The sequence below is a fragment of the Globicephala melas genome, chromosome 14 (genome assembly GCF_963455315.2).
Source record: "Globicephala melas chromosome 14, mGloMel1.2, whole genome shotgun sequence".
NCBI classification, from domain to species: Eukaryota; Metazoa; Chordata; class Mammalia; order Artiodactyla; family Delphinidae; genus Globicephala; species Globicephala melas.
The window spans coordinates 46740495-46764378 of record NC_083327.1 but is presented as its reverse complement, the minus strand read 5'-3'; the positions used below and the strand labels follow the sequence as shown (position 1 = coordinate 46764378).

The window sequence follows — 23884 nt, the reverse complement described above, 5'->3', positions numbered from 1 at the left end:
TAGTGGACTAAAAAAGGCATCTGGTTTTACTTCATATGATTCTCCTTAAACTACTTGTGATCCTTCTTTTATAAGCAAATGTTAGGTAATAGGTATCATGAGAAAAAATATGCCAAAATTCACTTTTAATGTTAAAAAATAATACTAAAAATAAATTCTTATAAATAAGATGGTCAGCTGAATTGAATACAAACAAAAGGACATGAAAAGTTTTTTTAAAAGTAGCTGTAGAAACACAGGGTCCAAAGATATCCTTCCACACACAGGTGAGCGGCTGAGCCGTAAAACAGGATGCTCTGACAAGAGAGGTGTGGAGAAGGACGTGAGGCAGAACATTCTAGGTGGAGAATGAGGGAAGGTATGAGGACAGAAGAGCTGGCATCCTCCAGAGAAGGGTCAAAAATCCAAATCACCAGGTCCTAGGAGGTGTTGTTGATATTCAGTGGTGAAGATATCCTAGGGGTCTGAACAGAATCTACAGGTAAGAGTGATGGGGATCTGAATTGCTGTGGTTTTCAGGTTTAGGAGGTTACTTGAGTTGCAACATTGGGAAAGTTACTGTCGTAGGAATAGTAGTATCCACACCTTACAAAAGTGAGCATGAGAGAAGTCAACATCCACCCAACCCAGGACTGCAACAAAAGGAGGTTTAACAGTGTGACCTCAGGAAGAGGTCAAACAAGTAAAGAGGAATAGGGAATGGCTTGATAGGCAGCTCTTAACCAAGAAATTTTCTTCCTGCCAAAGGCCATTGTGGTCTATGTACCCACTGCCCCTTCACACTCATGCAATGTAAAACCATTCCTAAGCAGGCAGAGACCATTTTTTTCAGGGTTCATGGTAGATGCCAAAGGGACTTGGAAACTATAGTACCAAATTAAAGAGATCATTCTGTAGAACAATGGAACTATACATGAGGAAGAAACTACTTAAAGTATGAATACTGATTATTAAAAAAGGACTAAGAAGGATCTGCAATTTGTAACCAATTTGTCATAGATCAGTGAGGAGCTTAGAGGACAATCAAAAGCAGAGACTGGACGGGATCAGAACGGAGATCATTCCCTGACCAAGGTTCTGGCATTTTCCCTTTTAAACTCAAGAGGAAAATTCTTAAAGAATTTTAATCCATCCTTTTCATTCTGAGTTTTCACAATGAACCATACAACTATCCCATGCTCCATCTATAAGGGACATGGGAAGGCTTACCTCCTTTACTTTCTTAACCATTCCAGTAAATTTTGATTTAATGGAAGAAATACAATGAAGTAAAATTTGTCTAAGATAGTACAAGGATAGGGAGGCTTACTTAGAAAAGAGAAACTTCTGTCAGTTATATTTAACAGTATCTGATGTATAGCTTCCCATTTTTAGGGACCATGGAGAGATCAAAGAGAGTTTGAAGGTGTGCACTGAAAGCTATGATAAGCATAGAAAAAAGGACCTATGAAGACAGCTCTAAAAAGTGTGCAGTAGTCCTTAATCAAAGATGGAAAGGTTTGGTGATTTAATATGACTTAAGGTGACTTTGAGGGATACAAAAGATAATTAGAAAGAAGTGGGTTTATAAGACAGTGGCAGAAATTCTGGTCAGGTATCAGAAAAAATAACTTTTTAACAAGTTAAAAGTTATGGAAGTAGCTGCTTGGGAAAATTCTTTCCTACAATAAGGATATAGGAATATGTAAGAAAATAAATCACTTTTTCATTTGGCATTATGTAGGTGCTGTGAGCTTTGAGTGCAAAAAAAAAAGATCAACTGCAGATTAAAATTTTATAAAAAATGTGATACTTAGAAAGAGGGAAGTGATCACTCTCTTTCCACTCTGAACAGCAGAGCAGTGGGTTTTTCTCTCGCAAAGGGAAAAGGAATAAACGGAAGGTGCTAAGAAATCAGTATGGAGAGGGTCTGCAGAGGTTTGCCTAGAGGAGAAAAATGTACATGAGGTGTGTTTCAAATATTTCAGTGAGAAGAATTTAATATTCCACGGGGCCTCCCAAAATAGATTTAGGATACTGGCTATCAGTGAAAAAGGAAACAGGTTTTGAGTCATTGTGAGGAAGAAATTTAATGGTCAGAGTTGACCAAAGATGGGATGCATTTCCCTGGAATATAATGAGTTCAAAATAAGTATACTCTGAGTCCCTGGTTTGGATATTGTAGAGGTAGAGATTATACAGTTGGAGTAGGTGACTCTTAAAGTCTCCATCAGTACTTTTTTGTTCTTTAAACAGTCTCACTATAAACAACAAAAAATTATTTTCCTTATTTGACTCTGTCTAAAATCAGATTAGCCAACTATGAACAATGTAGCGACTACAGATACTTTCTCAAGTTTGTTACAAAACAAGCCTTTTCTCCTACCCTTCAGGTATGACTTCTCACTTTCTGCCCCCAAATGCAGGCGTGAATACATTCTGAAAAATGGTAATTTTTAAAACTGCTGGCCGTATTAGTTGGTAATATACATGTGTATGACAAAGACAATGGTGATGTTTGTGAAGGTGAGGCTGCTTCATGTCACGAAACTGCAAAACATCTGAGTGATGACATGTGGAGTTACCAGAGTATCCTCGGCAGGAGGAAACCACATAAAACTTTTTGCTTTCTTTTATAACCCAAATAATTAGCTTAATGTCATTGTGTTAACTGATTGGAAAATTTTGCTCTTTCTGACGGTTTTCTTCAAGTTAGAAAGAAATAGATTATTCCAAATTTGCATATTTAAAGTATTGAATTTCTTATATTTATTGCCAATGAGGATTTGCGTTAACAGAGAAGGATTGACAAGGATTCTTGTTATGACTTTTCACATCTCAAGTCTAAGAAAGAGATCAAGGAAAGTGGGCCATGTTGAGCTACGCAGTGGAGCTTGTCTCTCATTTCTAATTTGTCAATTTGAGTCTATAGGAAGTAAAAAATGAGAACTTTTTTTCTGGCCATGCCACACAGCATGCATGTTCTTAGTGCCCCCACCAGGGGATTGAAGGATTGAACCCAGGCCCCAGCAGTGAAAGCGCTGAGTCCTAACCACTGGACCTCCAGGGAATTCTCAACAGTCATTATTTTTATAATAAAAACAAACTGTAAAAATTAAACACTTAAAGCTGGCATTGCCCACATCATATCCCAAAACACAACAAACACAATGAGGTAAGGGCAGAGCTGACTGTGATGGGAAGCAGAAGTCCCATTTATAGGGCTCTGGTTCAATCTGGGCTCTGCTTCTTATTAGGTATATGCCTTTTATTTGCCTTCCCTTAAAAAGATACTTTCATTATATATAGACTTGTAGGATGACAGGTGGTTGTTTTTTCCAGCACCTTAAAAAAGTTGTTCCATAGCCTTCCTGGCCCTATTGTTTCTAGCAAGTGGTGTTTTTCCCTCTTTGTAGTGTATCTTCTTTCTTTTGCTGCTTTCAAGATTTTCTCTTTGTCTTTAGTCTTTAGCAGTTTGACTATGATATAACCGGGTGTAGCCTTCTTTGCATTTATACTGCTTGGGATTTCCTGAGCTTCTTGGATCTATTTGATGTCCTTCAACAAATCTGAAAAGTTCTTAGCTAAGATTTCTTCAAATATTTATTCTTCCCCAGTGTCTCTCTCTTCTTCTGGAGTCCAATCACATGCATAATGGATCATTCCATTTTGTCCCAGGTAGTCTATTGTTTTTCTTTTTATTTTTCACTCATTTTTTTCCTGTTCCAACTGCATATTTTGTACTCACCTATCTTCAAGTGTACAGACTCTTTCCTCTGCTGAATCCTACATTCTTCATTTCTCATATTGTGTTTTTTATCTCTAGAATTCCTACTTGACTATTTTAAAAATAGTTTCCTGGGCTTCCCTGGTGGCACAGTGGTTGAGAGTCTGCCTGCCGACGCAGGGGACACGGGTTCGTGCCCCGGTCTGGGAAGATCCCACGTGCCGCGGAGCGGCTAGGTCCATGAGCCATGGCCGCTGAGCCTGCGCATCCGGAGCCTGTGCTCCGCAATGGGAGAGGCCACAACAGTGAGAGGGCCATGTACAGAAAAAAAAAAAAAAAAGTTTCCTGGTCTCTGATGAAATTCCCCATATCTTCAACCTCTTCCACTAGAACTTATGATTTTTATCGTAGTTATTATTAAGTCCTTGTCTGATAATTCCAATATCTATGACATCACTGGGTCTGTTTCTATTGATTATTTTCTCTCTTGACCATGTGTCACATTTTTCTTGCTTCTTCACATGTCTAGTAATTTTTTATTGTATCTGGACATTTTGTATAAAATAACAGTAGAGGCTGAACTAAATAATATTTACTTTCCAAAAGAGGATGCCCTTTTTGTGTCAGTCTGCTTGGTTTTTGGGACTGAGTCAATCTGATCAGTGGGGCTGCACTTTCTTGTACCTTTAGTTTGACTTAGTTCACTGCTGACTTCAAATATTTGCAAGCAGGATCTGCACTACTTTTTTTCAAGACTTGAGGTTTGAGCACTGTTGAGGTTTTAGAGCTCTCTTTGCACTTTGCAACAAAGCAACCAACTGTCCGAACCACTAAAAAATATATCTTTGCATTATAGCTCAGCTGACTACTGTTTGGGTTGCTGGGGAATTCTCTTTGCTCTCCAGTCATGTGACAGGCTTTCTGAACCATAGAAATCTCTCTCTGTCTGGAATGTCTCTCTGTCTGGAATTCCCTCAGCAATCCTGCCATGCCTCCAACCCTTGGAAGATGAAAGTCTATCGTGCCCCAAGTTCATTTCTCTCAGATCTCCTGAACTGTTCCCTCCACCTTCAAAGGAAGACTGTCATGTACCTGGGGAGGCTCCACACAACTCAGGTGGAACCTCTTTTAGCTCTCCTGCTCCACACCTCAGGCTTTGGTATACTACACGCCCAGCACTAGACACAGATCCATGAAATATAGTTTGCAGGTATACGTAGACCTGCTCTGTGGCTGGGGTCCTTTAGGATTAAAATCTGCCATATCAGCTCACGTGTGGCCAGTAAAACCTAAAGTTCTGGCTGCCTTTTTTTTTTTTTTTACCTCTCTGTAGATTCCTTCCCTTGTCACTCTGCCATGAATGAGAGAAGCTGTGAATCTTTTCTGTCTCACAAAGGGAATCTTCTGTAGTTTTATACATTTAGGTCTCTTTCCTTCCTTAGCTTTCTGGTAGGTTCATAAAAACAATGCTTTTATATGTTTTTTGTTGGTAGAGTGAGACTGATGGTCTTTTGTGATTTACTATATGCTAAATAGAAGCGGCTCTACACTTTTTGATAAGTCAGTATCTCAAAGCTTCAGTTTCCGTATCCATAAAATGACCTAAATGACGGTTATAAGGCTTATAGATGATGTAGTTGTGTTGTACATTCTCATTTCCTTTCTCTTTCTCCTTTGGGAGGTACTTGAAATGGTGCATAGCGTGGTCATAAAATCAAACAAACTCACTATGCACTATTTCTTTCTTTCTCCCTCATTTAAGTGTGTTCTTCTCTGTCAATAATTATCCAAGTTGAATGGACTGGCTTTTCACCTGTTGCTTCAGAAAAATCTTACTCATCCTGGAATATACTACTTTTATTCAGAGCCAGAAGTAAATTAAAGGCCAACCCTAGAAAAGTCACATACAATTGAATACTGTCTCTCAAATATCAACTAGATTGGCATTTTAGTGAAACCACCTTGGAGCACATAAAATGATCAATATATATTAGTAAACAACTTTTATTTAATAGTCATCCTCATTTTTTTAGGGAGGAAATCTGAGTCACAGAGATATTAAGTTGACCTGCTTAAGGAAGGAACGTAACCATGGTAGAAACCATCCTTGAATGTAATTTGACTGTTCTGAATCCCACAGCAGTCATCTAAACCATGCTGCTAATTTAGACCGATTTGGGATTCCTGGAACCTACTTCCATGCCACTTTCATTATTTTTTACAGAAGAGATAAAAAAACATGTATACTAAACTGACTTCATTCTTTTTGTATTAAACGTTAATAAAAATGCCACAGGAGTGAAGAAAACCATATGTAAATGACACTGAGCTATAGAAAAAGACAGGATCTATTTGGCTGATGGGCATATTCCTGCACTGATATTGGCTAAAATGATCTCTATTTCTCTCTCTGATCCATTCTTCTCAGACATATTAACACCGGTAAACCTCCCCTGGAATCCAAAATCCAAATGCTGGAAAATGCCCCTGGGTTCCCCCTCATATTCTACTTTCTAAGCAAAAATAATCTTTTTTTTTTGAATGGATAATTCTGGTTATACCACAGCTAAACTGACTCAAGTACTTTAGTTTACACGATGCCCTAAAGGATTATTACTGATGTCATTTATGTGATCACAAGCTGTGTTTACAGCCATAAAGAAAGCTAGGCTTGGGTAGTATTAATAGCCCTACTAATTACACTACTATAAAAGGTTTATGGATGATATAAATTTCCACATTATTACTCCAATGCTTTGGCGGTGGCGTTCTTCCAGAGGAAGGTATCACAGGGCCCATTTGTTTTCCCTTCTTTGCACTAATTCATGAGGAGATGAAAACAAGAGACTGAGTTAAAGAAAGAAGGAAAGGAGTCCGCTGGGACTTATTCTTACACTGCAGAGGGATCATAATCATTTCATGTTTTTATTTTAGGGTTTAAAAGTTATTTCATCTTGGCCATAAACATGTGAAAGGATGCTCATTTCACTGGTAATTAAGGAAATGAAATTTAAAACAAGTATTTTTCACCTTTCAGATTGAACAAAAGTTACTGATAATATCAAATGTCAATAAGTAAGTGGGAAAACAGATACTCTGAAATATTGTTAGTATGCTTTTGAACTGGTAATACCTTTGGAAAGGACAGATTCGGTGATATTTATCAATATTTAAAATGTCTCTTGACTCAGCATTTAAATTTTTAGAAATCTAAACTATGAGATACTCTCATGTATTTAAGGATATATCTACAAGGTTGTTTCTCGTAAATGGATGGAAATGCAAAATGGCAACAATCTGTATGACCAGTAATTGTGAGTTTATCAATACTATCGTAGCAATTAAAAATGATTAGGTAAATATACATGTACTGAGATGGAAAAGTTTCCAGTATATATTAAGTGGAAAAAAGCAAGTTTCAGAATATGTATAGCTCCTAGCATTTACATGAAAAACACATTATAACCATGTACATGATGCATATGCATAAAAAATTCTGTGAATGGTGAATAACAAAATTTTAACAAAGATTTCCTTTGAAGAAGAGAGTGGCATTTATGCCATAAGTGAGAAGCACTATCTCTTTTTTTTTTTGCGGTACGCGGGCCTCTCACTGTTGCGGTCTCTCCCGTTGCAGAGCACAGGCTCCGGATGCACAGGCTCAGCGGCCATGGCTCACGGGCCCAGCCGCTCCGCGGCATGTGGGATCTTCCCGGACCGGGGCACGAACCTGTGTCCCCTGCATCGGCAGGCGGACTCTCAACCACTGTGCCACCAGGGAAGCCCCAAAGTGAATTGATTTTAATTGGAAGTTCTATATTAAGAGATGAACTGATTTTTTTTCTTCTTCTTTTTTTTCTGCGCCACATGGCTTGCGGGATCTGGGATCTTAGTTCCCAGCCAGGGATAGAACCCGGTCCACAGCAGTGAAAGTGCCAAGTCCTAACCACTGGACCGCCAGGGAATTCCAGAACTGAATTCTTTGAGTTCAGCGATAATGCTGTGTACAGAGCACAGTATGAACCAAAGTTACATCTTCTGAAACTAGTACCTAAAATATTGTTTATTTTTTTACATTAGGATCAACGTCTCCTGCTCTAAAACCCAAGGCAACTTGGCTTGCACTTCAGAAGACACCCTACTCAGAAAACAAAAATTAGTTATTATATCTCTGGTCTCCTTTCCTCAAGTAGATGGGCACATTGGAAAGCAGAAATAGCAACATTCTAGTATCTTGATTTTGAGTCTCTTTGAATCCTTGTTAAAAGACCGTATTTCGGTTTACAAAATGAAGCTGGAAAGTAGATGTTGATTTTAATTGACATGGAAAATAGTCACCTTTTATTAACCAATTCCTCTCCCAACTGTTTTTAAAAATCCTGGTTTCAATAAAAGTCACAAATAAACAAGGATTTACATGATCATCCAAAGCCTGGTTGACTGCTGCACTTCAGCTTAGCATAAATAAAGTTTTAAAAGAGGGATTACAGTGATGAAGATGTGGCAGATGTCAGAGACAGAGAGCTGTTCAGGGGTGGTAGCAGCGGTCCAGGTGAGAAGGAATGCTAGGCAGTGCTAGGGTTGATGGGGATAGAGAGAGGGCATCTGAAGGGGTCTCATCAGGTGCTGGTACCCAGTGGGCTCAATAAATATTTGTGAAATTTAACTGAAGACAACTTTGTACCATCAATATATTCCACAATCAAATGAAACTTCAACCCCAGAGATGGTGGGACTTTTCTAAGTTAGTTGCTGGCTGTGTTTAAACTTTAACCTTGGGAGCTGCATCGATACACAGGGGATACCTGTGGCTAGAGATACGCTTGCTAAGGGGAGATACTCTTTTCTGGTTTTCAGGTGAAGCCGTGAATAAATAGATTTAGATCAGGGATTTTGGTACAAGATTAAGAGGATGCAATAATGGTTTCTTCAAGGGAATTACAGTCATTGCTGTACTTAGTTGGATATTTATCTGTGCTACTTTCTAGAAATGAATTGGAATTACTGGAAATTGTACCTATTGTAACCCTAGTTTACTCCTCTAGAATACTACGAGATGGAAACCTAACACCTTGAAAGAGATGTGATGAATGGAGCATGCTGCACGCTAAGAAAATAAGATGAGCTAGTTGGTTGAAAGCAAGCGGTTGATATTTTGTCCTTCCTTCCCATCCCTCCACATATGCTAAAGGTCCCAGTGAGTGGTTGGCAGCCTTTTCCCTTTGTCAGGTACTAGAATAAAGGCTGTGAACTCTGATATCCTCCACTGTATTATTATTTTTCATTTTATAACATTAAATTATTGTGGTTTCTATTTTATCGTTGTTAGAAACTTGGGAAGAGCTTAAATTCATGTAACAGTAAGTGCTAAAGGTACATTCCTAAATCACCAGAAAGGTAAAGACTTCTTAAAAGGATAAAGCCAGAAAAGTAAAGGCTATTTTCCACTACGTAAAGGGGTCACTTAAGTCAGGCAAAAAGACCTAAATCTGTGATCCATATATAAACTGCTTGTAAGAGGAGAAGAGACTTTTGAGGGTCTTTGGAGCCACTAATAATCATGAAAATACCAACTGCTCTAGCTCATAGACGCCTAGCAGCCAAGAAGTTGCCACAGTCAAGTCTAAATAAAGGAGGTGGGTGATGTCAGTGCTGTGTTCTCCCAGGAGACAGCAATGGGGGGGGTGCAGGGACTGGGGGAACTGCTGCCACTCTTCTGAATGCGAAGTCAGGGTCCTGGAGCAAGGGGTGTGCACCGTCAAAGAAAGGCCAAGAGGAAGGCTGTGAAACAGCAATGAATTGATTCTAACTGCTTGGACTGAATCCTTCTGTTGTGAATAATTGGGAAAGGGTGGCTGAATGGAGCAAAGACTGTTAAAATGGATAGCAGAGAAGTAAATTCTTTTGCAATGGAGATTTGGTGGAGATAAGGGAAAGCTGGTGGGGGCGGGGCTCAGATCTGTACTCTTGCAATGACAGGGACTGTTTACTCTCCTCCTCTTGTCTGTGAGCTTAGAAGGGGTGTCAGAAGGGAGATGATCTTCACTCAGGTATCCTTCACACCTGGTAGTACACTGCCTAACAGAACAAGGCCCTCAAGAAGTGTCTGCCGACTTAATGAATGAAATAATGTATGAAAGAACACATAAAGGAGGAATGAGCAACTGAGGAAAGTAAGATAAATTTAGATAAGAGAAAGCTGAATAGATGTAATCAGGTCAGAGTGTTCTAGAAGGTTCTGTATGAAGTAATCATGGGCAGACCTAAAACAATAAACCTCTGTAGGCTACGGAGAATTTGAATCCTTGGCTTGTACACCAGGTTGATTCCTTCAGTTAAGAGACACTGAGTATAGGAACACACTTATCAATGACTTTCCTGTCAGATATCTAAATTAGTCAACGTAACTGATGCCAAAACAAGAGAAATCAGGGATTGAGATCTATTACGTTTCCATATAGTAAACAATTTACAATTTTTAACAGGGCAGAGACTTCTACATTTATGCCACTTACATAAGCTCTGCCCACACATTGCTCTGTGAAAAAGAAGTTACCAAGTTCCTTAACTTTATTTATAGAAGTTGAGTTCTTTGTTTGCTCCTGAGTGATCTTAGTTTCTTTTAGTCTGACAAAAGTGTAAAATCAATAGCTTGCTTAAAGCTGTGCTATAATGGTCCTGAGTTTAACACAGCACAGCTGGAAATTTCGACCTCCGCGAATGACATTCACTAAGCCAAAAGTTGAATTGTGCTTGTAGGTATAGAACCAGCTGCTTTGAACTTGGTGAGCCCTAGTAGTCCACTGAGTTTGTCTGCAGCGTGTTCTTCTTGCTGAAAGATGGCTGAACGATGGCTCCGCGATGTGTGACAGCCTCTCCCCTTCTTAGCCAGAGAATGACGCACTGGCTACCTACACTTCCCTGGCTGTGTAGCCCCCAGTGCTTTGTGCTCTCTCTGGGTATTTCGCAGCTCTTTTTCATCTTGGACCAGTTTTATTTTTTCCTATTGTCACCCTGATTTTATTTTTCAACTTTAAAATAGACATAATATTCTTACCCTGTCAAAAAATGGGAGCGAGATTCCCTCCTTCCCCTTCTGATTTCTTGTAGTTTGGACCACTTGAGTTGAAGTTGAAGGGGGGGCTCTGGCTCCTTCTGAACAGATTCTGGGTGCCCATGGTCTCCCACCACGTAGCTTCCTCAGGCAGGAGGGAGCCCCACTCTACATGCTGCGGGGGAAGGACTTGGGCTCAGGCATTTCAGAATTAGTCCTGCTCTAGTATAATAATTATATCAATGAATTCCCTCATTCACAATGGACACCGTAGGTAAGAAGGCATCTAAAATGTCTCTCCTTTTTGCTCCCTCTGTAAATCAGACCAGTGCCTACTCTGACATCCAGTGACAAGTTAAGGAGAACATAAGTGCTGGGATATGGCTAATGAATTTCAGGGTCCGCATGATAGAATTGATTCAAATTAAGGGGTACATGTGTAAAATCCAACTTTCTGGGGAGGAAAATCAATCATTTATGAAGCAAATCTAATTCCAATGACGGCAGGTTATATTCATTGAATGCTTTTATATGTCTGACACTGTGCTAGGAGTTTTCCACATATATTACCTCACTTGGTCCACGTGAAAGCTGTAAGGCAGTTACTATTATTACTCTGACTTGTGAAATGAAGAAATACAGCACAGGCAAGTTAACCCAGGATGACTCAATGGCTCTCGAATTTCTATTGAACTGAGAAACAGAAAATGTCTAGATCCTAATTGTTTAATTTAGTGAACATAAGTAATAATTCCCAAATATGATTTTTAAGGGTAGACATTTTCTTAGACATGACTAATTAGGCAGTTAAAGGTAAAATAAAGTAATATTCATGTTCTTTCATACAAAGACATATCAAATAGTAAAAAATTGTCACAAACAAATTTTGATCATATTTTCTTTTATCTGGAAGTAAGTTCTTTTATATTTTTTCCTCATATAGGTCACTGAAGGGGCCCAGTCACTCCAACTTGTAGTCAGAACCCACCATTTGCAGGAATCACATTTAAATTTGGTGAGTTACACATTCTTCTTCCTGGTCCTCAAGAACTCAGAAATGGAAACGAATGAAACCAGACAGTCAAAAAAATGCATGGATAGGGAACTCTGATCTAAAGATAATCACAATGCAATTCTAATCCTGTGAAGAAAAAATAACTTTGCTTCATTGTTTTATTCCCCGCCCCCCGCTCCCGCCCTGCAAATCTCATGCAGCAGACTGCAATAGTGTCTGCAAGATGGCTAACTGCTGAGTCTTTGATTTAATGAAAACTTAGGGAAAGCAATTCAATTCACTGCAGGGACTGCTTTGTTCTTCCATTATGATTCTTTTTTAATGAGAAAGATGATTGTAAGGATAAACTCTATTCCTCTGAATTTTTACACTAATTACATACAAAGCACTATTTTGGCAGAAGGGGACTTATCTCCTTCAGGCAATATAGTTATCATCTTGTAACCACCCTTCAATCTCCCACAAGAATGCTGGAGCTTCGTGCCAAGAATGAGTATTGCTCTATGCCAGCTCTCAGCATGGATAGATGAATGCTTAAAGATTTCCAGAATTAACAGTCAACATAGACTCCAGATAAAACAGGAAGACAATTCCTCCCTCCATGCTTATATGCTGTTTGGAATAGAAGAATCAGAAGGGCATCCATTAATCAAGTATTTGGCATGGGGAATGAGGGAGGGCCTGATGTATAGTGTGTGCGTGTGTGTGTGTGTGTGTGTGTGTGTAAGTTTATGTAAGGATTCATTAAAAGAAAATGGTGTTGCATATTCACGTCATTTTCCTTCAGTCTAAAAGTCATTTATTGTGCTAAGTGATATTGAAAGTTCTGCCTAAGGAATCACTCTATTTGAGATTCAGTCACTTTAGCACAAACAGTATATGCACTATTAGGTACTGTAAATTTGGTTAAGACTGTGGGAGACTTGACTTGGGGCAGATTCACCCTGTAAGCACTGCATATGTATGAAATTTATGTACTTTTACATTATTTAATAGATTGTGAGCTTGATAAATAATAATTCACGTCCCAGGAGCAAGTTTTTTAGAGTAGGTACATTTTCTGGGGTTGGAGGAAACTATACTCATTCTTGCAGCCTGAAAGCATGCCACAATGAAGTAGGAAGTTTTAATGGCATTTCCTAATACCCATAAGTGACTGAGGGAATAGCTATACATTGGAAACTCTGAGCCCAGTGATAACGTTATTTCATCATGGCAGCCATGGAGTGAGAGTAGACAGTTCTCTTTCTTTTTTTTTTCCTTTGGTCAAGTGTATTAAAGTATAATTTATATCTAATAAAAGGCACCCCCTTTAAGTGTACAGTTTGAAGAATTTTGACAAATGTATACAGTCATGTAACCTCTACAGCAACCAAGGTATACAGAACATTTCCATTACCCCCAAAGTCCCCTTGTGTCCCTTTGCAGTCAACACCCCACTCCCCACTCTAGCAACCACTGATCTATTTCCTGACCTTATAGTTTTGCCTTTTCCAGAACATCGCATTACTATGCATTATGTAAGTATACAGTGTATAAGCTTTCGTGTCTGGCTTCTTGCACATAGCATAATGCTTTCGAGATTAATCCATATCATTGTACGTATCAGTAGCGTTCTCCTTTTATGGCTGAGTCATACTCCATTGTGTGCATTTACCACAACTGTTTTTCTCCTTTCACAAACTGATGAGCTTTTGGGTTGGTTACAGTTTGGGCTTATGAATATGAATAAAACTTCAATGGACACTTGCGTATAGTTCTTTGCGTGGATATGATGTTTTCATTTCTCTTCGAAGAATGGGATTGATGGGTTACACGGTAAGTGGATGTTTAACTCTATAAGAAACTGCCAAGCCGTCTTCCAAAGTGTCCGCATCGCTTTGCATTCCCAGCAGCAGTATATGAGCGTTCCAGTTGCTCCATATACTGGCAGGCAGTTTTGCTAGAAATGGATTTTAATTTTCCCCTTTGATCTTCTCTAACAATTTCCCAGCATGGTCTGTGTAAAAATCCCTTCACCCCCACCCGCTGCCCCACCTTCTCTTCTCCCTTCCCCAACATAAGCATAATTCCCATGGAGTGTCCACCAAGGTTCATTTCAGAAATCACTGAGGTACAGCCTTTCTATACTATGGGGGATAAAACTCTCCAATCATACATATGAAGTAAAAATAAATGCAACATGACAAGGAATAGGAATGGAGGTTTGCCAAGTAATTTCCCATAAGGGAGATGTTTTAATAGGCTCCAGTGACTATTACCTCACCAGACGTAGGTAAGTGACAGTAATATCTCCCCTACGACTCTCAAGGGAGTTACAATTCAGTATATACATTTGTCAAGTCCTTCCTTATCCAACCATCTAAGAATCCCTTCTCATTTAGTCAAGGTTATCCAGAGAACTGGAAACTGAACTAGCTGTGTATGAGCAGAACTCAGGCTTCAACATACAAGATGGCCAAAAAGCACATGAAAAGATGCTCAACATCACTGATTATTAGAGAAGTGCAAATCAAAACTACAATGAGGTATCACCGCACACCGGTCAGAATGGCCATGATCAAAAAACATACAAACAACAAATGCTGGAGAGGGTGTGGAGAAAAGGGAACCCTCCTACACTGTTGGTGGGAATGTAAATTGGTACAACCACTATGGAGAATAGTATGCAGGTTCTTTAAAAAACGAAAAATAGATCTACCATATCATCTGGCAATCCCACTCCTGGGCATATACCTGCAGAAAACCGTAATTTGAAAAGATACATGCACCTTAACGTTCGTTGCAGCACTATTTACAATAGCCAAGACACAGAAGCAACCAAAGTGCCCATCGACAGATGAATGGATAAAGACGACGTTGTACGTATATACAACATCACTGGAATAATGGAATATGGAATATTACTCAACCATAAAAAAGAATGAAATCATGCCATTTGCAGCAACATGGATGAACTTAGAGATGATCATGTGAAGTAAGTCAGACAAAGACAAATATCATATGATATCACTTACATGTGGAATCTAAAAAAGAATGATACAAATGAACTTATTTACAAAACAGAAACAGACTCACAGACTTTGAAAACAAACTTATGGTTACCAAAATGGAAACATTGGGGGGAGGGATAAATTAGGAGTTTCAGATTAACAAACACACACTGCTATATAGGAAATAGATAATCAACAAGGACCTACTGTGTAGCACAGGAAACTATACTCAATATTCTGTAATAACCTATATGCAAAAAGATTCTGAAAAAGAATGGATATATGTATAAATGAATCACTTTGCTGTACACCTGAAACTAACACAAAATTGTAAATCAACTGTACTCTAATATAAAATAAAATTAAAAAACAAAACAAAACTGAGGCTTCTGCTCTGAGAAAATCCTGGATCCTGCTTGAACTCTTTTTACTGCTCTGGCCTGTGTTTTTGACTTCCTATGGCAAGCACCAAAGAAAATTCCAACAAAGGCAAGGGGCAAAGATTCACAGAGGCAGAGCCATACAAACAGAACTGGGGAGGTGAGATCTTCAGGGGATTCTAGGGTCTGACGTACTGTGAAATGCCAGATACCTAAGTTTCCCAGACCTTGTGGTTTTCTGAGAGGTCTATATTATTTCGTATGAAGTCCTACGTTTCTTCTAATTACACAGATATTTTAAATCTTGCAGCATTGGTAATTGAGAATTTAGCCTATGTCATTGTAAGAAGTGTAAGAAGTATAGTGTTTCTGCAGAGAACAAATATGAAGCCTGCCTTACATTGGAAGAGGCAACAATTATCTTCTGATTAATGTCTCCCCAGCCACCACCAAAAGGAGCAATACTTTTTTGGTACAAATTCTGAGAAGAACATTCTTGTGGGGACTAGACTACTGGGCCATGAGTTGCATCCAGCTATTGTGTGTAGACGAGGCTGTCATTTCTCTCACCAATCCTGCCCTATTTGAGTGCTCTGGGTGAAAAAAGAAGATAGTGGGTAAAAGGGATCAGGAGAGGGTGAGTGCTTGGTATTCCTGAGCTGACTTAATGCCTTCAGCCTCTCCACTGAGAACTGAAATTTGAACCTAGACCTCTAGGATTTCTGTCTTCTGGAATTTAATGTTCAAACCGAGAATATTTCTCTTGAACAGTAAGGCATGAATTTACTTTTCAGTATTCTCTTTGGAAAAAATCAAAGGGATTACCCATGATGATATTTTTGAGTGTTCTGTTAGTACTATTAGTAACTTGTTTCATCTTCACACTCACCCAAAGAAATATATAAAAGATTCAACAAATATTTTAAAGTGTATGTAAGAATTTGCTGGAATTCATGCAATACTCATCAAATTTTTAGCTGCAAGCTTGTCTTTTATTCAAAATTGGAAGAGCTTATAAAAATATCTTTCAGTGAAAAAGCAAAACTTGTAGAACTAGTCATCAGGAATATCTCTAATGATGCTCAACAGTGGCAACCTTTGCTTCTCTTTCTAGGGTCTGTATACAAAAAGAAGCAGGCACTTCTGATTCCATCCATGCGTTCATTACTGATACCCATTCTTTCCCCGCCATCATGACTTGAGGAAGAAAACAAGGAACGAAAGTATTTTCTTTTCACTCTCAGCATCCTGGTTTTGCTCCACAATCTTTACCTTCCCCATCGCTGAGCAACTTGTTGATAAGGAAAACAAAAAGAAATTGGAGAGGCAAGAACTGAGAAAAACTGGCAGGAGAAAAGGAAGAAGAAATTATTGACTATTTAAAAATTGTGTGGTTTATATATATTCAGAAGTTAAAAACTGCCAAAAAAAGAACCATGGATATCTATTATTTAAGAACTGCTGAAAGTAGTTCTGGGAAGCAGCAGGATTCTTGTAATAATTGATAAAAGAAGCTTATGGGCAAAAAGTTTGATGACATCATTTTTCTTGATAAGAAATATATCCTATTTCACCTTTGTTTTAAAAGCCTGTCACATTTCTTGCTTCTACATCCAAATGCAAGAACTGAGTGGTCTTTAGTTGTTCACAGTCTTTGCTTTTTGTGTTTCTCTGCTTCCTGATTTCAGCTAGTATTACATGGAATTTTAAGAAAAAAGTAGGCATGAGGAAGAGGCTTCCCAGGCAAATCCGTAAGTTTTGGGAAGCTTCACTATACTTTCTTAGTCATATACCTGTGAGATAATAGAAATATATATGTATCGTTCTCTGCCCCCAGTTCCTGGCTCAGAGCTCCTAAAACACTTGTAATTTCCTAAGTAAGAAGAATGCTAGGAGCATATTTGGTTCTAATATTTGGTCTTTGACCCTAGTTCCTGACACAGAGCTCCTAAATCCCTTACAATTTCCAGAGAGATAGGAATTTCTTTTGTTTCTAATGAGGTGACTCTTGGTGCGCTCCTGGATGGGGCTGGTCACCAGAAACACCAAGCTATGATTAGAAGCCTTCCCATTTTCCAGAGAGAGGAGAGGGGCTGGAAATGAAGCTAATGATCATGCCTACCTAATGAAGCCTCCGTAAAAATTCCAAAAGCATGAGGTTTAGAGAGCTCTAGGGTTGGTGAACACATGACATGGAGATGCTAAGAGCTGTGCCCAGAGAGGGCCTGGGGGCTCCACGACCCTTTCCACACACCTTGCCCTACTCACCTCTTCCATCTGAGCATACATCTATATCCTTTATCACATCCTTTTGTAATAAACTGGTAAACAGTAAGTAAACTGCTTTCCTGAGTCCTGTGAGACGCTCGAGCAAATTAACCAAACCCAAGGAGGGTTCGTGGGAACCTCTGATCTATAGCAGGTAGGTCAGAAGCACAGGTAATAACTTCTATCCATCTCCAGATAGAACTGTCAGAAGTGAGTTATATTGTAAGACACCCAGCTGGTGTCACAGAATTGCATGGTGTGGGAAAAGCCCCACACATCTGGTGTTGGAAGTATTGTGGTGTGGTGGTAGAGCAAGAGTAAAGGAGAAACACAAGGGGAGGACTACGTTTTTCTTTACAATTCCTGAAACCCTACTTTGTACATATAGCGTGAGTTTGGATTTCAGGCATTATTTCAATGGGTATGTGTGTGTGTGTGTGAGTGTGTGTGTGTGTGTATATATATATTTCCCCCCCCCCCCGGCTGTGTTGGGTCTTCGTTGCTGCACGCGGGCTTTCTCTAGTTGCAGCGAGCGGGGGCTACTCTTCGTTGTGGTGTGTCAGCTTCTCCTTGCGACAGCTTCTCTTGTTGCAGAGCATGGGTTCTAGGCACGCAGGCTTCAGTAGTTGTGGCACGCGGGCTCAGTAGTTGCGGTGCACGGGCTCTAGAGCGCAGGCTCAGTATTTGTGGCGCACGGGCTTAGTTGCTCCACGGCATGTGGGATATTCCCGGACCAGGGTTCAAACCCGTGTCTCCTGCATTGGCAGGCGGATTCTTAACCACTTCACCACATTGTCCGAGTAATTTCCCCAAAGTGGTTACAACTAACCGAGTAACAGCTATCTAAATTTTATCTGAATTCTCAAATGTGATACATTGTCATTGGAACTACTTTTTTGAAGTACATTTTTTTTCTATAGAGTTGTATTAAAGAAGCTCTTTAGGAGAAACAGCAAGATTTTTAAAAATTTTAGAACCATCTGGAATAAAAAAACCTAGCTCCAATCACAAAGGGCTAGCCTTAAAACTTGTTCTACAGTATACTTTTTTTTTTAAGGAGGATGGTCTTTGTAGGAATCAATTTTTGGTTTTCTACAAATTTTTGTAGGAACCAATTAATAATCAGGGACAAATTCAAAACTCCAGTTTGAACTGGCATTACACTGAAACTTATACTGCATTCTGTTGCTTCAGAGTCTTTGATCATTGGTTCAGTGCAAATTTGGTGAGGAGAATTCACTTCAACTCTGAAGTCAAATTTCCACAAGGCTTTTGTAATAACATCACCCTTAATGCTCTTGAAAGGCTTCTTGCATTTATCACAATATGTTTACATGTGACAATCATACATTTTATAATTAAAACGATAAAGAAAGATTGTTAATTCCTGAGTCTAACTTATTGCTGTTGTGTGGCCTAAGGTGGTATCAAATGAATATGGTGGCCTTGTGGGGCCAGTGACCTCTGTGCTGGAAGAATTGGGAAGGCTGGCATCTTGCTCAATCCTGACCTGCAGCACTCCCGGCAGAGTACTTAGCAGAGTACTTAGGAAGTACCTGCAAGGGAGGAGAAAATGTGCCCATGACAGCACTTTCCTCACACACATCACACTTTCCATCCTCTCCTCTTTGCTCTGTTCATTCCCTCTCAAATCTTGAGGTGCATGAGGAAGGAGATTATTATGTCTCTAGAACACGGCACGGAATCAGCCTATACAAAATTAATGTAATTACTATGTTGATTTCCAGATGTTAGCTTAATGCCAGTCTATTAAAACTTCTAAAGATGAAGCTTAAAACAAACAAACATTCTGAGTAAACACCCAAATAAAGACACGCCAGCATATTTAGTGATAATCTGAGGCAATGCAGAAATCTCTGGATAGGGCATTTTAGAAACTGGTTCTCTCCAGCACCAACTGCAATGACAGTCGGAATTTTCTGAGGTCCTCTTCAGTCTTTTGCTTCCAAAGAGCCTCTGAATTCCTTGCTGCTTCTGGTCCTTGGCCTCTTTCCAGTCATGCCTCTGCCCTGCCCACCCTCGCCATCCTCTCCCAGCACTGTTTACAGTCACATCCTCCTGACATCAGTGCTGTGCCTCACTAGACTTTGCCCCCAGGGCTGGTTTCTTATACAGGGTTTTGAAATTCAAGGGGAAGAATCCTCCTTTTGCTCCAACCTGTCTCCCTTCCCTCTTCCTTCCTCCCCGGACCGCACATGGGTGGGCACAGTGGGCCAATGAAGGCACCCAGCCCTGGCCTGGGAGGGGCCCCTACTCTCCCTAGTTCTGTAGCCTGGAGCAGGTTCCTGATGCTGGGGGAGCCTCCGATCTCTCACTTATAAAATTTTGGATAATAATTCTTATTTCCTTGGATTGAAGGAATAAAAGAGGTAATTCACATAGGTAGTAGCTGGCACATTATAAAGCCTCAACAGAGGTATTATTATTAACTTTGGGTCTTTTTCTACATTTAGTTTTTTAAGCTTTTCTGTCTCTACCTGTAACTGTGAAATTATTCTCTGTTTCTTAGAATGGCTTGATTTTATTTTTTTCCCTGATGAGAGTTTTTGCTAAATCTCTGGGCTCCTGGAAAGTAAGACTGACAAGAACCCAAAGACTAGTTGTAGTTCACCATCTTGTAGTCTAGACTGTTTCGTTCTAAAAATCTCTACAGAACGTAAATTCACCACTTTCGTGTGATGTTTTTGGTTATATTAGAGTGTTGCAAAATTGCTCTTCATTTAATCTTACTATCCTTAATTATAATCCTTGTTCTGGGCTAAAATCATTCTATTCTTTAATAATTCTAAACTATTATTCAAGCTTTCATCAAGTGATTTTTAAGTCAAACTGCATAGCTCTCTCTTCTTGAACGACCAAACTATACATTCCTCATGTTAACAGTCTCTCATAAGTAAATTTCTAATTATATGCCTCCCCAATTTCCTCATTTTCTGGAGTTCTTTCCTGGATTGAGGCACCAATGGTGAAATTGTGGGTATAACTGTTTAGATAATGCATTTGTAGCATTCAAAATCATTAGCTTCCAAATCCTACTGAGGAAATATAGCTGAGACTCAATGTCTATAACTTCTGTAGCCTGAGGTTTTATTTGAAATGTTACTCTTAAATTAATTATGCCTACCGATGTTAAATTTTAAAAACAAACACCAATAACACCAATATTTGAGAAGTAAATGAAATTAGCTTTTCCAATACTTTAAACAAATCCCAAGTTAAACTAGAATTCAGTCCTAACTTGTTCATTTTTACTCTCCCTCTAAGATGAAATCTAGTCCTGGCCAAATCATTTTAATTAAGCAATATGACTCTGAAGGACAATCCAAATAAGGAAATATACAAATTCAATGCTGATATACGCTTATTAGCAAAGTTTCTAAAGAGTATGACTCTTAGGATTGATGTATATGGCTATACACATACCGTTATTCATTATTATGGTATATAATTGTCTTCAAACCTATTAATGGCTACTTTTCAGTGCATATTTTACAGTCGACAGCTGATACTGGGGGATTATTATTGGCTATTTCTGGGCCATAGGTATAATCATAAGTCTCTGAAGTATATCCTCCAGAGATATACCCCAAGGATTTCAACTGCAATTGCCCTTGAATAAGTTTTTCTTGTACTGACTCTTGGAGGACTTGTTTCATTTTTTTGGCTCTTTTAAGTTTAGACAGAACATCTCACATGGCCATTTGTGGTAGCTTTCTTTTCTTTCTTTTCCCCTTTGTTATTACTAGAGTTGTTTGTGTTTACTATTTTTAACTTTCTCGTGACACTTTCCCAAGAACATATATTTGTTTGTAATCCTCTTGAATTTCTAAGGGCTAGCATTTATTAAGACAGCTTCATCAGGCCTGTTCCAGGTTCCAGCGAAGCAGTCTATTTAGATTTACTGAGGGGTCCAAGGAATGCTAACAGGAATTCAAATATAAGCAATTGTACATTTCTGCCTATACATGCATTTCCTACTTCCTGCTGAATCCACACAATTTATGCTTCTTTGTGATTTACTCACTCATTTTGTTTGCTGTATTACTGCAAAATAGAAAAGTGAGATTTGGGGTTTTGAATTGTCTTATGACGCTGTAAGTGAAAAAAGTTAATCTGGTCATCGCTCATCACTCTTGCAGATGTTGCTAAAAGAGAAACAAAGCTATATTCTCGGGATTTTGCATGCTTACCTTGTCTGACAGCTAGTGTGGTGGTATAGACCAAGAAGAGGAGGATGTAATTGAGGAAACTCTGGAAGACTGGTGTATTGGCATGGAAATCTTCTGACAGGTACTTGCTGGTCAAGCTAATTCCACAAATAAGGAGGGATAACACCTGGCCTAGAGCCACAGAGATTAACATCTCCCTGAGAAATAAAGAGAAACATAGCAAAGATCAGCATTAAGTCCATTAGAACAATCACTTAAAATTTACTGAGCACTTGTGCCATTCACTAGGCTAAGTGCAATAAACAGTATTTCTTTTAATCCATCATAGCAATGCTACCTTACTGGGGTTTTGCAGAGGAAGAAACCAAAGTTTAGAGGGGTTAAGGAATTTTCTTACAGTCGCATAACTAGGAAGTGGCAAAGCTGAGATTTGAGACCAAATCTCTCCAAGTGATCCTGGCTTCTACCTACTGAGCCCTGGAGCTCTGGGGGGGAATTAACATCATCCTGATGCCACCATGGCATGAACAAATGTTCAGAAACCTGAGAGAGAACCTGAACACTGATGAAGCAGGACCATATTTCAACCTTGTCCTCAGGTTCTTGTACCAAAAAACAGAGACTTTTTTCTTCATAGACCAAAATCTTGGCTCTAGGAACACTTAGGTAAAGGGGCCATACAAACCCCTGATAATCTAAAAGGACTATCTCCTCTCCATTCCCAGATATTGAACAGTTTGCTCTAACAAGCACTAATAAGCACTAGTCTCTGCTCTCCTCTGCTCAAGTCGCAGTTGCTGACACATTAAAACTCTCATTCACGAAGGAAATTTAGTGACTGAGGGGGTACAATAAGACATTTCAAATTCTGTGAATATTTTCTGTGGCTTTTTTAATAGGCACTGACCCTACAGACCACTGTAGTGGAGATTACAGGCAAGAGTCAAACGGTTCACTTTGCATAGAAATAAAACTCCCATGTGGGCTTTATGGTCACATCCACCTGTATGCTCTGACACAGGACAAGCCCCTGGCTTCTGCAAAGCAGACTTCTGCTCTCCCCAGGGGTCTCATCTGACTTTCCTGGTTTATTTATTTAAAGAAAAATGAACATAAAATAAGCAAAGAGTAGTATTTCTAAACAGAAAAGCATTAGGCAGAGCATCTGCAGCATCGCATATTCCCTCCCCCATGGCGGATGTGAATCCATCTTTCTGGAAGGGGCACTGGACCCCTGGGCAGGGTTCTGGGTGGACACCTTGGTGGTATCCTTCTTTTTAAAAAAGGCATCCATCACTCATTCCATTTGCTTCCACGAGGAGGACAAATTGTGGCAATGCATGTGGACCTATGAAAAAGACTCTGCAGAGGTTAGCCTATAACATACTGGCAGAGGCTGCCTTGGTAGATGGGTAGATTGCTCTGTTTCCAGGCACTGGCCCTGACCCTTCAATTCAATCTTCATAAAGTTGTCAGAGGAGTCAAAGCGATATTTTTAAACATATAAGTTTAAAATGTCAGTCTATTGCTTAAAATCCTACCCTATAGATGATACCCTATAGATGGTACCCTACAGAATGCAGTGATCTATAAGGCCTATGTTACACCATCTACAAAGACATCTACAAAGATGTCTGCCAACATTTCCTCACATCCCTCTATATTCATGCCGCTTCTCCCAAAGGGAGCTGGGGTCTATTTTCCTTTTCCAGAAGCTGAGCTGGTCTTGTGACTTGCTTTGACCAACAGAAGGTAGGGGGAGATGTCATGTGACTTCTGGTCCTAAACCTTAAGAAGCTCTGCGGCTTCCATTTTCTGCCCTCTTAGGACACAGCTTCCATGTAAAGAGCCAGAGCTAGACTACCGAATATTGAGAGGCTGTGTGAAAAGAAGAAGGGAGACCCAGCCAACCACTGCCACCTCAGCTGAAGTACCAGACATGTGAGTGAGGATTGTGGATCCTCTGGCCCCAGTGGAGCAGCGCCAACCTGAGTCATGTGGAGCAGAGATGAACCATCCCCAGTGATTGCTGCCCAGTTGGAGAACTGTGAGAAATAATCATTGGTTGTGTTGTTTTAGGGCATGAAGCTTGGGGTGGTTTGTTATGCAGCAGCAGATACTGAAACAAGGCCCTCAATACCCTCCCTCCACTCCTACTACCGCAAAGCTCTGCCTCCTGCTTCCCCACTTTATTCCCCCATGAAGCCAGAGCTCCAGACCTACAGAGCTACTTGCACTTCTACAATGAGTCGTGGTCTTCTTTGTTGGCATTCCTTTT

General features: G+C 39.6%; 1 protein-coding gene across 2 annotated transcripts in view; it reads right to left on the bottom strand.

Moving 5' to 3' along the window:
• SLC35F1 (solute carrier family 35 member F1) overlaps positions 1-23884 on the bottom strand; it is a 485769-nt gene that overhangs the window by 155718 nt on the left and 306167 nt on the right. For both annotated transcript variants that reach the window (XM_030853597.2, XM_060283702.1), the window contains exon 2: positions 21628-21803. In XM_030853597.2, coding sequence (XP_030709457.1) covers positions 21628-21799 — 172 coding nt within the window. In that variant the 5' untranslated portion in view covers positions 21800-21803. The remainder of the gene's footprint in view (positions 1-21627; positions 21804-23884) is intronic.